Source organism: Pangasianodon hypophthalmus, chromosome 30 (assembly GCF_027358585.1).
Source record: "Pangasianodon hypophthalmus isolate fPanHyp1 chromosome 30, fPanHyp1.pri, whole genome shotgun sequence".
Lineage (NCBI taxonomy): Eukaryota > Metazoa > Chordata > Actinopteri > Siluriformes > Pangasiidae > Pangasianodon > Pangasianodon hypophthalmus.
In genome coordinates this window covers 3,872,390-3,885,911 of record NC_069739.1, presented here as the reverse complement: position 1 = coordinate 3,885,911, position 13,522 = coordinate 3,872,390, and the positions used below count along the sequence as shown (strand labels likewise).

At 39.1% G+C, this 13,522-nt stretch overlaps 2 protein-coding genes across 2 annotated transcripts; both read right to left on the bottom strand.

Annotated features, from left to right (window-relative positions):
- Positions 1-475: 475 nt before the first annotated feature.
- On the bottom strand, positions 476-8,767 carry ppil4 (peptidylprolyl isomerase (cyclophilin)-like 4). Its single transcript, XM_026917385.3, has 13 exons — positions 8,611-8,767; positions 6,798-6,865; positions 5,840-5,904; positions 5,016-5,133; positions 4,761-4,903; positions 4,567-4,663; positions 3,534-3,650; positions 3,287-3,411; positions 2,959-3,025; positions 2,050-2,161; positions 1,656-1,752; positions 1,369-1,492; positions 476-946 (listed from the first exon to the last, which is right to left on the bottom strand). Exons 1-13 carry the CDS (start codon positions 8,678-8,680, stop codon positions 689-691), a joined length of 1,461 nt encoding a protein of 486 aa, XP_026773186.1. The 5' UTR covers positions 8,681-8,767; the 3' UTR covers positions 476-688.
- Positions 8,768-8,903: 136 nt separating this feature from the next.
- LOC113528981 (tripartite motif-containing protein 16-like) lies at positions 8,904-13,461 on the bottom strand. The gene is made up of 6 exons (XM_053231782.1): positions 12,631-13,461; positions 11,691-11,786; positions 11,314-11,547; positions 11,031-11,190; positions 10,412-10,471; positions 8,904-10,295 (listed from the first exon to the last, which is right to left on the bottom strand). The coding sequence occupies exons 1-6, from the start codon at positions 13,342-13,344 to the stop codon at positions 9,763-9,765; spliced, it is 1,797 nt and encodes a 598-aa protein (XP_053087757.1). The 5' UTR covers positions 13,345-13,461; the 3' UTR covers positions 8,904-9,762.
- Between the last annotated feature and the right edge of the window lie 61 nt (positions 13,462-13,522).

Below are 13,522 nucleotides of genomic sequence, written 5' to 3'. Positions count from 1 at the left end.
TTGTATTTTGAGATAGATCTAGATTTGATCTCAGAAAATCAGGATGAACGTATTCCTACTGCTGATAAATTTAGTTCCTTTTGAATTAAATCCTCAGTGTTTTGCTGAAAACCAGGAAATTGAGAAATGTGTAGTATTAAATGTTTATTTTGTTGGATTGAAACAGTGGATCTAATCCGATCTAATCTGAAACTAATCATTACAACAGCAGCAAGGGTTCTCCAAAAGGTACTGGAGCCAGAGAGGGTTTTTTTATTTTTTTTTATTATTATTTTTAATTTCTGAACTTTCCACCTACATTACCCCTTGTCATTAGATTCTAGTTGACATTAATTATAAACATAACTCTGATGAAGGTGATTTGTAGTTTCCGCAAATGTAACAACATTAAAAATTACACAAATCGCCGCCATTTTGAGAACCATAGATGTACAGGATTATGGGCTGCATCAGTCTTTAATAAATAAAGCACTCATTTAGGGTCACATTAACATTTAATAAGTTCCACACAGATTTAACTTTCCTAATTTCATTGGTGTCATTTTGTTTGTTCTGTGGCAGTACCAGTTATTAAACTGTAATAAAACAAATTCAGACAGAAGTGTCACTCTGCGATGGTGTTTAAACCTACGTGTATGTCATCATCCCATAATCCCGAGTGTCCGTGTTGGTTTTTAGGAAATCAGTATCAGCGATGTCTGCTGCGCTCCTTGTCCTTCGACCTCTTTGGGCTGCGGCTGCGATCACATTTGTGGCTTTTCTGCTTGTGCTTACCGTGTTTATGGTGACTGTCCCTGTCTCTGTCTCTGTCCCTGTCCCTCTCTCTCTCTCTCTCTCTATCCCTCTCCCTGTCTCGCTCTCTGTATCTGTCCTTCTCCCGGTCTCTGGAACGAGAGCGCGATCGTTGCTTGCTTTCTTTCCGCTCTCTCCGGCTCTGCTCGGCATCCTAAAGTGAAAACAAGTGAGAAAAAAATACCATTTATTATTATTTTAAAATATTAAAATATTTCTATCACATATTATTTTACACTTCAGTGGATAAACTCACCTGGCTACTATACTATATCTCTGCCTAAGAAGTGCTACTGTAATCATAAAGACTGTCCTGTGCCCAGGAAACGTATCACTGACTTTATTACTCTAAAAAGTATTTTAAATTCACTGGAAATTAAAAGCAATTTTTGTACTAATATTTATTAAATTAGTTTAATTTTTTAATCAATGTTGGACAAAAATGTCCTGAACCTTTCAGGCCTGGTGAAGACGATTATCGGATCGCCTACACCGAGAAAAACAAACGCGGTGCTGTCCTGAATTTTGGCCAGAATATCTCTCTCAGGGGCGCACAGCCATCTGATTTTTACATACCTTCGATTTCTTTGGCCTCCTGTCGTCTTCGCTGTCTGACTGACGCCTCTTCTCCCGCTGCTTCCTGTCTTCCCTCCGCCCCACGTCCTCCTCTTCCTCGTCCAGGAGAAGGTCGTAACGAGAACTTACAGGAAGGTGTTAAGCAAAACAAACTGATTTAACTCGGGTCTTGCAGGAATGCAAAGCTCTAGTGACTGGCTGTAGTTGTCCATATTTTATTTTCAGTGCATATAAGTTGTGAATAAAAATAAAACTAGTTTTACTGAATAAAAGGTTGAAAAGGATACTCTTGCTTGGGTTTGATTTTGTCTTTTAGAGCCAGTTTGGATCTGTTGTCCAGGTCTTTCTCATAGGCCCTGAAATCATCTTTAGTGTACTTCCCACCTATGACACAAATTTTTATGAACATGAATAAATTTATACAATTAATTGATTTTTTTTCCCTTGATTTCCCAATTTATGTTTTTAACTATTTAATTATCTAGAAAGGGAAAAACTGACCCACAAAACAATTATTACACAACATTTCAAAAGATGCTATTGAAGTTTAAATACTAAAAATAAACTTAAATAGGCTCGTCATCCAAAAATTATGACTGTCAGGCACAGAGGCCACGCCTCCTTTGTTGTCTGATAACACTGAGACTGGTGCAACACACACACACACACACACACACACACCTTTGCCCTTCCATTTGATCTTGGACACAGACTGGCTGAAGTCCACGTGGATGCGTCGGTCGTCAATCAGCACGTTGTCCATCTTAAAGTACGCTTTCTCACAGTCCTCCACCTGAAACGCAAACATGTTCCATTTCAGGAGGAACCGCAGCGACTCGAGTGACTCCACAATACGAGTCAATGTACGAAAAATTCAAAACTACAATTCATTCAAACTGTCAGTGGAGGATGTTGGAACCTACTGAACATGTGATACTGTATTTTGGAATTTTCTTGTCCACTGTTTCTTATAGGGGAAAAAAAAAAAACAAGTGGGTTCACTCTGCCCCCTGGAGGCCTTGAGCTGCATCTACAGTTGCACAAAAGCTCACCTGTGGCCTCATGGCTATTCATCTTCCTGAGAAAGTAAACATGTTGCATACTGAGGGAAACATTAAACAGTGTTTTTCCACTGCACATTCAGAAAACAAGGTCCGGCCGAAATCACGAGACTTGAGAGGCTCCTGTTCATTCTGGTAACTTTAGAGACGACTGGAAGAGTCACCATGACAACAGCAGTCATCATTATTATTGGTGAATATAGAGTACATCATCATGGGAAATGGTTCCTTTAATCTGTGGTTTGGTACCACAGATCTGTATTTGTTTCTGTTTAATTAAACAAAACTAACATCACCAATAAACAGGATTATTCCTTTTTGTTTTTTGTACTTCAGTTGTGCTGGTACTTTTTTTTTTTCCAGTTAAACAAAAATCAATCAGAAGCAAGAACCAGACTATTCCTTTTCTCAGTGCATCGTTTAACTAAACTAACAGCACCAACAAACTACTGAATATTTTACATTTTGTTCCTTGTGCAGTGTACAGGAGCATGTTTCTTAATCTATGATAAACAGACTGAACACAAACCTTCTCAAACTCGATGAAAGCGTAGCACAGAGACTCGCCCGTCTTCCAGTCCCTGATGATCTCACAGCTGTGTACAGAAAATAAACTCGGAGTGAATCTTCCGTCTCCATCTTGTCCCTTATCCCCTATTTCAGTTCAACCAATAATAATAATAATAATAATAATAATAATAATAATAATAACAATAATTAGTGAAAATAATGACTTCTTTTTCTCTTAGACTTGATGATGTCCCCCCTAAAAAATTATTTAAATTCAGCCTGTGAAGTGTGTTAATGTTTGTTTTCTGATAAAGTGACACAGTGATGATGGAAGTAGACTCTCGCACCACTGGATTGTGCCGAAGCGAGAGAAGATGATCTCCAGGTCCTCGTCAGTGGTGACCGGGTTCAGCTTACACACAAACAACACGTTCTCCGGGGGTTTAACATCTGCATCGGGCAGATCGCCCACCTGGAACGAACACACACACACACACACACACACAAACATGTGAGACAGACAAAGAGAGACAGAGCAAGACAGAGACACACACAGAGAGACAGAGAGAGAGAGAGAGAGAGAGAACGTCTCACCATCTCCAGCAGGATGGCTTGTGTCTTTGATTCCTTCTCTTTTATCAGTTCATCCAGCTCTTCTGCATCCTTCCCTTCAGTGTCGTTTATCACTTCATCAGCTCCAATACGGCCGCTCTGAGACACACACACACACACACACACACACAAACACACACACACTTACTTTAATCTTCATTTGTCACTCCCCGTATTGTTGTTGTGATATTTAACAACTTGCTTATGATGTCCATGTCGTGCAAATCAAATCAACTCGACTATGTGGGATCAGTTTCTAAAATTTAAAACGTAAGATCGCATCACTCTCCCCCTCTCAGGATGTTTTAATCATCTGAGCTGATTGGCATGCGGGTGAAAAATTTCAACGTGCTCACATTTCAGCACCACAAGCTCACTAGGAAGAAAAAGTATCAGTCAGTGAATCAATCAGCCAGTGAATCAGTCAGTCAGTGAATCAGTCAGTCAGTGAATCAATCAGTCAGTGAATCAGTCAGTCAGTGAATCCGTCAGTCAGTGAATCCGTCAGTCAGTGAATCCATCAGTCAGTGAATCAGTCAGTCAGTGAATCAGTCAGTCAGTGAATCCGTCAGTCAGTGAATCCGTCAGTCAGTGAATCCGTCAGTCAGTGAATCCGTCAGTCAGTAAATCAGTCAGTCAGTAAATCAGTCAGTCAGTGAATCAGTCAGCCAGTGAATCAATCAGTCAGTGAATCAGTCAGTCAGTGAATCCGTCAGTCAGTGAATCCGTCAGTCAGTGAATCCGTCAGTCAGTGAATCAGTCAGTCAGTGAATCCGTCAGTCAGTGAATCCGTCATAAAAAAACTGTCATACTGTAATATCTCTAACAAAAAACACCAGCATGATTACCTTATTTTTACACATTTTGTAAAACTGTTACAGTCAGGAGGTCCATGCTGTGTTTAGCCCACTGCTTAAACACACACACACACACACACCCCTCACCATCTGATTTACATCTGGCCGAGTAAATACGCCTTATTGCTGAAGCCTATCTAACTGGTTAAGGCACTCACGTCCAGCTGTTGTTTCGTGGGCTCGGGGGATCGATCTGGCACCGGCAGGTCTGGAGGGTCGTCAAACGGGTCGTCCAGAATGACCGTGTGATTTATTCTGCAGCCACAGCACGCAAGTTTAACATGATAGAAAACAGCAATCCTCCAAAATGAGTCTCAGAACAACTTTGTTCTCAACATATAGTTTGTTTCACCTGATGTCCTGGTAAGGAATGAAGTCTTTGTCCACGAATGCCTCGTTGATTTTGGCCAAGACGTCCATTCCCTCCGTGACCTCGCCGAACACGGTGTGAACACCGTCCAGGTAGTCCAGATTCTCTCCGGTAGTGATCAGGAACTGGGGAGGGGGCAACACACACGTCTTAGCACCAGCGTATTTACATACAAAACACAAAAAAAAAAACACTGGTACTCCAAAAAATAACCTAGAGTGTAAAAAAGAAATAAACCTGAGAGCCGTGCTGCTCGTTGCCGTTGTTCACCATGGAGACCGTCCCCTTCTTCTTGTGCTTGATCCGGGGAGCCTTCTCTGCATCGAAGAAGCGTGCTTGATCCCCGTACAGTTTACTAACACAACACACACACACACACACACACACAGAACAGGTTTATATTAATGTGCTTGTTCTTATACATTATCGTTTCTATAGTAACAACTTGTGCAGGGATTTGTAATGGCGTACGTTCCATATATTTTAAGACTGATGATCCATTTATTCGCTGTTATTTAACAAGAAAAAAAAAAAAGTCAAATCGTTGTTACGGAGAAATTTTCTGTAAGGAAACATTTTTATTTAACATTTATGGAAGGAGTCTCCAGTGTCAGCGCGACAGAGGTGTCAAATGAACATTTCATGGCCGTTCTGCAAATTCACAAAAATGAGAAGTGTCCTTATATAAAGAGTTAAAAATTTTAATTTTAATCTTTGGCAAACTGCTGTGGTATAAAAGGAATAAAAACACTCCGTGACGTGCTATTATAGGAAAATAATCAAGCTCAGGGTGGGAATCGTAACTGCGTTTCATCACACCACTCTGACGTTGATTATTTTCCTATAACGGCACATCATGGAGTGTTTTATTTCTTACTGACATGGTGTTTAATCTTTTAATTATACAATTTATTCAGTTCAAATTTCATTCCAGGTCTCTAAATGATTTCATTATAAACATAGCAAATGTATAATGCCAGTCCAGAGTCGCTGAAAAGCCAAACAGATTAAAACTCCATCATCATCATCATCATCATCATCGTGAGGTGTTTACTACTGACCAGAACACGGACTCTCCTCCTCGGCCAGTGCCTGTAGGGTCACCCGTCTGAATGATAAAATCTCTCTGAATGAGGAAATAAAAGCGAACAGCACCACTGTTACCACTCTGTAACTATATGCTAACAAACAAAACAGGAATTTAACACTTCTTCTACATTTACAGTGAAATTAATTCCATACATTATCACTACATGAACAGCTTCTTCAGTTATTGCGATATGAACATTTTGTTTCAGCACTAGGGGTGGGCGATATGACCAAAATATCACATCACGATACTTATATGCATCACGATATACAGTACTGGCTTGCTAACAAATTTTCAGCCAAACCAGTGTTGCGTTTTTTAAAAAAAATAAATAAATAGAAACAAACAATTAAACAAACAAACAAGTAAGTCAAATGTCTACGAAAACAAATGACTTAAAACGAGTTTAATCATTTTTAAAAATCTACATTTTACATACATTTTAATTTTGCCATCAAATCAGCTTTCGATCAGAGTTTGTAATTTTTTTTTTTTAACCTGCAATATCTCAGAAAAGTGTATTGCGAAATAATTTATCACGATATCAATATTATATCGTCATACTGCCCAGTCCTGATGAACACTTTCTGATGATAGAAGTTACGTCACAATAACGGTCGAGTTTGCTGGTGATGTTATTTGCTTGAGACTAAAAATTAAAAAAACACGCTGCAGCAATGTGATTACATCGGGAAATTAACTGTGACCAAAGACAACGCAGTAACAGTGACAGGTCTAACACTACGCTGCCTTTAAACCATATGTAATATGCAATTTAATGCTGTCCCTTCACAGGTCCCTTTCTGAAACCAATTTATTAAATCGTTATAACGTTAACCTGATTTTAAACATAAAAAAACTGTGACGATGATAAGAAATTCAATGCAAACTGTTGCCTGATGGTTGAGTTCTGGTTAGAAAGTTCTTACCTGGACATTGTGAATGAGGCAGTAGTTGTAGAACTTGATTTTACACAGCTTCAAGAAGTTCAAGCAGGCTGCCGAAGACAAAAAACAAACAAAAAAAAAAGTTGTTTTTGAACTTAAGTGTTTTTTTTAAACAGAAATATCCCTGACCAACTTCATTTTGTCTGCTTCTTCAAAATTAATTAAAATAATTATATTAATAATATACTGGTAGTTTGTCTTACTTTTATCTGTGTTCTTTACTGAAATTAGAGTCGACTCTATAACAGACTGCGTGATAACGTGTGCAATCCACGTCAGATTATACAACGAAGATCCTCTAACGATAGATCTGCGACTAACGAAAGTATAAGAATTAATAATATATAAGCATATGTTATGCTTCCTTTAAAAGGAGGATAAAACGAGTTCGAAGATGTTCACGGCTGAGGAAAAGACGACTATAACGTGCTCTTCAGCAGGACGTCTGTGATACATTTTTCCACCTCAGTGACCAAACTCAATAAAATGGACTTTCTGAACCTGGACGTTTGTGTCACGCGGTCATATGATGATCATGCTCCGTTGCCATAACAACATGGCGTCCAAGCTGGAGTAGAGAAGAGACGTTGGCTCTTATGTCAGTTTGTGGCGAAACCACAGTTCCAGCAACAATTTGAAAATACAATTCATAATCGCAATGTATCCGTTTTCCGTTTTGCGAATCGGGAAGTGTTTAATATCTGGGAAGGGGCACTGATACACACACTACAAGATTACATACAACAAGTAAGCCGCAGTTAAACATCTTATTATTTTCCAACATGAGGCGACATTTGCGTAGAAAATCACAGACGTGTATCCGGACAAAACTAATATTATCACGTGAGCACTGAGTTTAGCAAAAAAAAGAGTAGATCGTTCAACCTGTACTTTTCTCAGAGGAGGACGGAGAAAAAACACCGACATGGCCAATCCGGACGCAGAAAAAAATCACAGAGTAAAATAGTAACATTAATCCTATGATATTGCTTAACATCGTAACTTTTTTTATTAGTATTTCTGTATATATTTGTAGCTGTCCCGTGTGTTTGGCATCATCTTATGCCGTCCTCCTATTGATGGATTATAGATGAGGGTCAATTTTTTTAATCAGATCATGTCACTTCGGGGAAAAAAAAAAAAAAGATGTTTGATGTTTATCATCGACCAATCACAGCTCACCATTTGTCGCGCCTGAGCCTTTCTCCGTTCTTCATTTTAAACTTTATTATTTATTGATATTTATATAAAATTGAGTTGTCTAATCCGTAACTCTGTCCTTCGCGATGGTATGAAATGAAACTGATATGACTTTGTAAACATGTAAATAGTCGCAATTCAGTTTTATTCTGATCTTTAAGAAGCGCTTCCTTCATCTCGTTTGGATATGCAAATGAGCCTGGAGTTCGCATGAATATGCAAATTAGGCTGTGACGTCAACCGACGACTTCCAGCGCCCTTTCTAAGCGCGCATTAGCTACTTTCCCCTGAAAAGATACCCTGCGATACTGAGCCAGGAAGAAAAGCCGTGCTTCCTGTCTCGTCTCTGAAAGCTGACGCGTATAAGCACACAACAGTTGAACCAAAAAACGTGTTAAATTTGTTATTCTCATTATACTATTCCAATATAAGCGGCGAACAGGAAACACATAAACTTAGGCATGCTAGCTGGCTAGCTGACTAGCTGCTCCGTTTATCTGAGTTCGCATTAATTAAACCAATAACTACTTCCTTTATATACATATGAAATATGCAAATGGACACCTGACACCTGATATTTTCAGTTAAACCGTACCTTTGGGTCTTTCCTCGGTGTATAAGTCCACTACAATGTCGCCTAATGTTGTTTCTAGCAACACCGCCATTCTGGTTCAAAATTCAGACCGGACTGCGCATGCGCGGAACCAAAGCGCGTGTCCGACATTGCAGAGCGCGTGTCCGAGAAAGCAATGGGTTTATGTGTGCACCAGGCTGCAGTGTTTTGGGCATTAAGACTTTTTTTGTGTATTGTGGGATTTTCGGCATTGTCATGACTGCACTGGATGTTCACAATGCTTCCAGGCAGGATTATAAAAATTATATAACTGTAATATTCACATCCTACATTAGCTTTGTATTTAATGCTTTTATTAAATTGCAAGTAGGGAAACAGTACTCATGAAGGCAATGCTTAGTGCAATAGTGGTATTTTAAAAACACAAAAATAGGCACTACATATGGATTTAACCCACATAATTAAATAGATTTTTACTATCCAGCAAGATTCAGATTTCATAAAAAGATGTGTACAGTAAATTGTTACTGAATATATACAGTATAAGTACAGTCTTGATGATTCCTGAGTAAGACTAATGAATAGTTATCTTGACAATGATGATTAAAAAGATCAACATCAAATCTAACACAACAGTGAAGCAGAAAAGCTTTGCACTAAGCTAGGCATATTTATCAGGACAGGTTAAGATTTTGGTGACAAACTGTTATGCTAACTTTCCCTTCCTCTTTTTTACAGTAAAAAAGAAAAATTCTTAAAGGAATTCTTAATACTTTAATAAATGTATTTATTGCTAGAATTGATACAGTCAGTCAACAGATAATATAAGGAAAAACAGACAGAATGACACAACACTTTACTTCTATTCATTTTCTTTTCCTCTGAGATTACATTATAATTTTGTCGAAAAAATGCTGTGCCTGCAATTACAGCAGTTGTTTACTGTAATGGATATATTAAAAAAAAAAAAAAAAGTTTTGATATTTATTTTTTATAGTCACATTTATAACATTAAAATCTAGTGAAACACAGAGGAAAGAAAATCTAACTTTATGAATGAAAATCAAGAAATCTAAAATAAATTACTCATATTACACCTTTATTTGAATTAAACTTGACAGAAAAAAGGAAAGTTGATTGGTTTAATTTTTAAAAAATCACATTGCTAACATTTTATTTTGGATCACATAATCTTACATTTGATCGTCTATAGGGTAACCAGAATCCAGCGTATAGAGGCTGAGTGAATGTGGTGTGGACTCTGTGGAGGAGCTTCATCGTGTTAGAGACGCTGTAGAAGGACAGAGTTCCTGCACTTTGATCCACATACACTCCTATTCTGGAGGATGATGGAAGTCTGAGATCAGTCCTAATGTTGTTGTGCCAGAAAGAGAGAGAAGAAGAAGAACACCACAGACTCCAGGACTGATTGTTGCGTCCAAACCAACACTCATAACCGCGTCCTTTCCTGCTGATGTCTTTATATGAGACTGATATTTCCACATATCCCTCACTGCTCCACTCCACCTCCCAGTAACAGCGTCCACACACACTCTCCTTACTCAACACCTGTCTGTAGGAGTCAAATCTCTCTGGATGATCAGAGTACGGCTGCTTTATCTCACTGTACGTCACCATTCTGTTCTTCTCAGACAGAATGAGGTCATAATTTACTGTGTTGGGATCCAGAGTCAGATCACAGAAATCTAAACACATGAAAAATGTGAATGTTAGATATTAATCACAGCATATATTTATGTGGAGGGTGAAACATTTTGTCTGTGTGTGTGTGTGTGTGTGTGTGTGTGTGTTTTACACTTACAGTGCAGAAAATCTTCTCTGCTCTTTGGTTCTGAGGGTAAAATCATCTGAACTGCTGCAGCTGTGGAGACACAGAAACAAAATGGAAAACTCAGGTGCTGTAAAAGACAGAAACAGTTTAAAGTGATAGAATTTGTGTCTGATGTTTAATCAGCGTTTTATTTTAGAAAACACATTCTCTAGGTGTGGGATTTAAATGAGATTTTTCTCATCTGAATGACGGAGAAATAAACTTTATTAATAACATGAGCACGAGCAGAGAGCTGCTTTGGTAACTAAAGACTACAGAATAAATGTTATGACTGAATAAACATTATTCATATGACTTATGAACTCTCTCTGTCTCTCTCTCTTTGTAAGAATGTGTGAATAAATGTGTGTGTGTCCTCTATGCTTTATTAATAGTAGAATAACTGAAAACAAAACAGAAGCTTTTACACCATTAAGACGTGAATAAAAAGTGTAACTGTATAAAATGATCTTTCCAGTAGAGAGCAGCAATAACAGGAAGTTCACGTGATCATATGAAATCATTTCTGTGTGTTTTTGGGAAATTTGATGTCTCTCTTTACTGTGCTGCAGAGAAAGTAAAGATTTCCCAGCAGGACAATTTCTCTCACCATGTCTAGGGATTTTGATGAATTCCTCCTGGCAGAATTCCTCCAGTCTCTTTTTCAGATCAGAGAGAGATTTCCTCACTCCATCAAATGAGAGATGTTGATTGACAGTGATGCTGGGTGAGTCCTCACGTCCAGAAGAGACACAGAGAGACTGGAAACTCTACAGAGAGAAAGAAAACATCATGGAGAAGGAGAAAAGTGGAGAAATATACATGTGATTATACAGACAGGTGTGTGTGTGTGTGTGTGCGTGTGCGTGTGTGGATCAGACAGTGAGTGTTACCTGGAGGAAATGGATGTGATCGCGTGTGTGTGAAAGCTGCTCCAGCTCAGTGACTCTCCTCTGAAGATCAGCAATCTCCTGCTCCAGTTGCTCCAGGAGTCGTTCAGCTCGACTCACTTCAGTCTTCTCCTGAGCTCTGATCAGCTCCGTCACCTCCGAGCGCTTTTTCTCCATGGAGCTGATCAGCTCAGTAAAGATCCTCTCACTGTCCTCCACTGCTGTCTGTGCACTCAGCTGTTAGGAGACACACACACACACACACACACACACAGAAGATTTAAAGCTCATCTATTCCCTCTCTTACTGGGACTCTAAATGACTAGTTGTCCATGTTGTGTGTGTTTCTAGGAGCAGCTCTGTCTCTGCTCACTGCTCACCTTTATAGTGTTCACAGCCTGTTTCAGCTCCTGCACCTTCTTCTGCTTCTCCTGGATTCTCTGCTGGGATTTCATCTGCTCCTCCTTTACCTCACTCTGAGGACAAATAAAATACATTTCACTGTTTATGCTTTATGAGATTATGAGCTCAGTGGCTGAATATTAACTGCAGATAAAGGGTTGAAGTTCACTCAAGTCCTATGGAGCACCTTATCAAAGTGTAATAACTGGAAGTTGGGTGTTTCAAAGTTCACAGAAGTTCATAACGTGGTCTGAGTAGTTGATTATTATTATGACTTGCTGTATCATTGAATGAATTTTTTATTGCTAAATACAAATTTTGCTCAGTTCAGGAAAAATTAAAACATGGAAACATTGGAGTAGAATATGCTACTTCTTTGAAGAAATGTAGAACTCAATAGATCATAAGTTCTCAATAGATCATAAGTTCTCAATAGATCAAGTTCCCAACCCTGATCCTCGAGTGCTCTTGTTACGCACCGTGAGCTAAGTGTGTAAATTAATGACAGATAAAGAGTTAATAATTCAACACTGTAAAGCTGTAAAATGATGTTCAGACGGGTTTTGGCTGAAATGTTCACTGACTGCTCTGATCTGATGAGGACAAATTTATTTAACACTTCTTTACTAACAAACACCTTAACTTTAACTCACTTCAACATTATTCCTTTGAATTAAAAAAGTGAGGCGTGTGTGTGTCTAATCTCAGCCCCAAAGGGCTGGTTTGTGTCTGCAGATTTTCATTCCAACCAATCAGGAGCCAGAACTCAAAACTAATAAGTCGTTTAAAAGAAGGAAAATAATTAAAAGACTGAAATGAGGTGTGGCTCCTGCCTGGAGTGAAAACCTTCAGACACTTTAGATTAGAAATGTAAATTGTATGAAACGACTCTGAATAAATTAGACTTGCATTTCTCACCTGTTTTTCAGTTCTGTATGCTTTAACTGAGACGGTGTCGTGGCTTTTGTGTTTATCCATCGTACACAGATAACAGATGAAGCTTTGGTCAGTACGACAGTAGATCTCTAGCACTTTATCATGCTCAGAGCAGATCATCTCTTGTAGATTTCCAGAGGCTTCAACTAACTTGTGTTTCTTCCATGAGGAAATTTCATAGTGAGGTTTCAGATGAGTTTCACAAAAGGAGGCCAGACACATCAGACAGGACTTGACGGCTTTGTGTTTTCTCCCGCTGCAGAAATCACACTCCACATCTCCAGGTCCAGCGTAACAGTGAGCAGGAGAAGCAGCTTGGACTTCAGTCTCCTTCAGTTTCTCCACCACTTCAGCCAGCATGTTGTTTCTGTGTAGAACAGGCCTTGGAGTGAAAGTGTCTCTGCACTGAGGACAGCTATAAACTCCGCTCTTATCATCCTGATCCCAGCAGTCATTAATACACACCTTACAGAAACTGTGACCACAGGGGATAGTCACTGGATCCTTCAGTAGATCCAGACAGACTGGACAGATGAACTGATCCTGATCTACTGAAATACTGGCCTCGGCCATTTTCCTGCACTCACACACTGAGAGAGAGAGAGAGAGAGAGAGAGAGAGAGAAAGCAGCACTCTGAGTTTCGTTTTCCCTGAAATGAACTTCCTGGTTATGTGTAAGTGGATATACATATACATCTGAGAGAGAGAGAGAGAGAGAGACAGATAGGGAGAAAGAGAGCTGGGGGAGGGAGAGGGGAGGAGCACAAAGACAGAGAGGTGATAAACACTCCTCTGTTAACCATTTCTTCTCCCTCTAACCCTCCTTCAGATTCAGACCATCATTATAGGAAAAGCCTAAACACTCTGACACTGA

What these genes read in the sequence shown, in the direction of transcription:
- ppil4 (XM_026917385.3), bottom strand. Translation starts at nt 8,680, where the DNA reads ATGGCGGTGTTGCTAGAAACAACATTAGGCGACATTGTAGTGGACTTA. An exon ending in AAGCCATCCTGCTGGAGATG is followed by an intron (nt 3,412 to 3,533) that starts GTGAGACGTTCT and finishes TGTTCGTTCCAG; the next exon opens with GTGGGCGATCTGCCCGATGC. An exon ending in CGCTTCGGCACAATCCAGTG is followed by an intron (nt 3,026 to 3,286) that starts GTGCGAGAGTCT and finishes TTCTGTACACAG; the next exon opens with CTGTGAGATCATCAGGGACT.
- LOC113528981 (XM_053231782.1), bottom strand. Translation starts at nt 13,344, where the DNA reads ATGTATATGTATATCCACTTACACATAACCAGGAAGTTCATTTCAGGG. An exon ending in CATACAGAACTGAAAAACAG is followed by an intron (nt 11,787 to 12,630) that starts GTGAGAAATGCA and finishes ATTTGTCCTCAG; the next exon opens with AGTGAGGTAAAGGAGGAGCA. An exon ending in CATCAAAATCCCTAGACATG is followed by an intron (nt 10,472 to 11,030) that starts GTGAGAGAAATT and finishes GTGTCTCCACAG; the next exon opens with CTGCAGCAGTTCAGATGATT.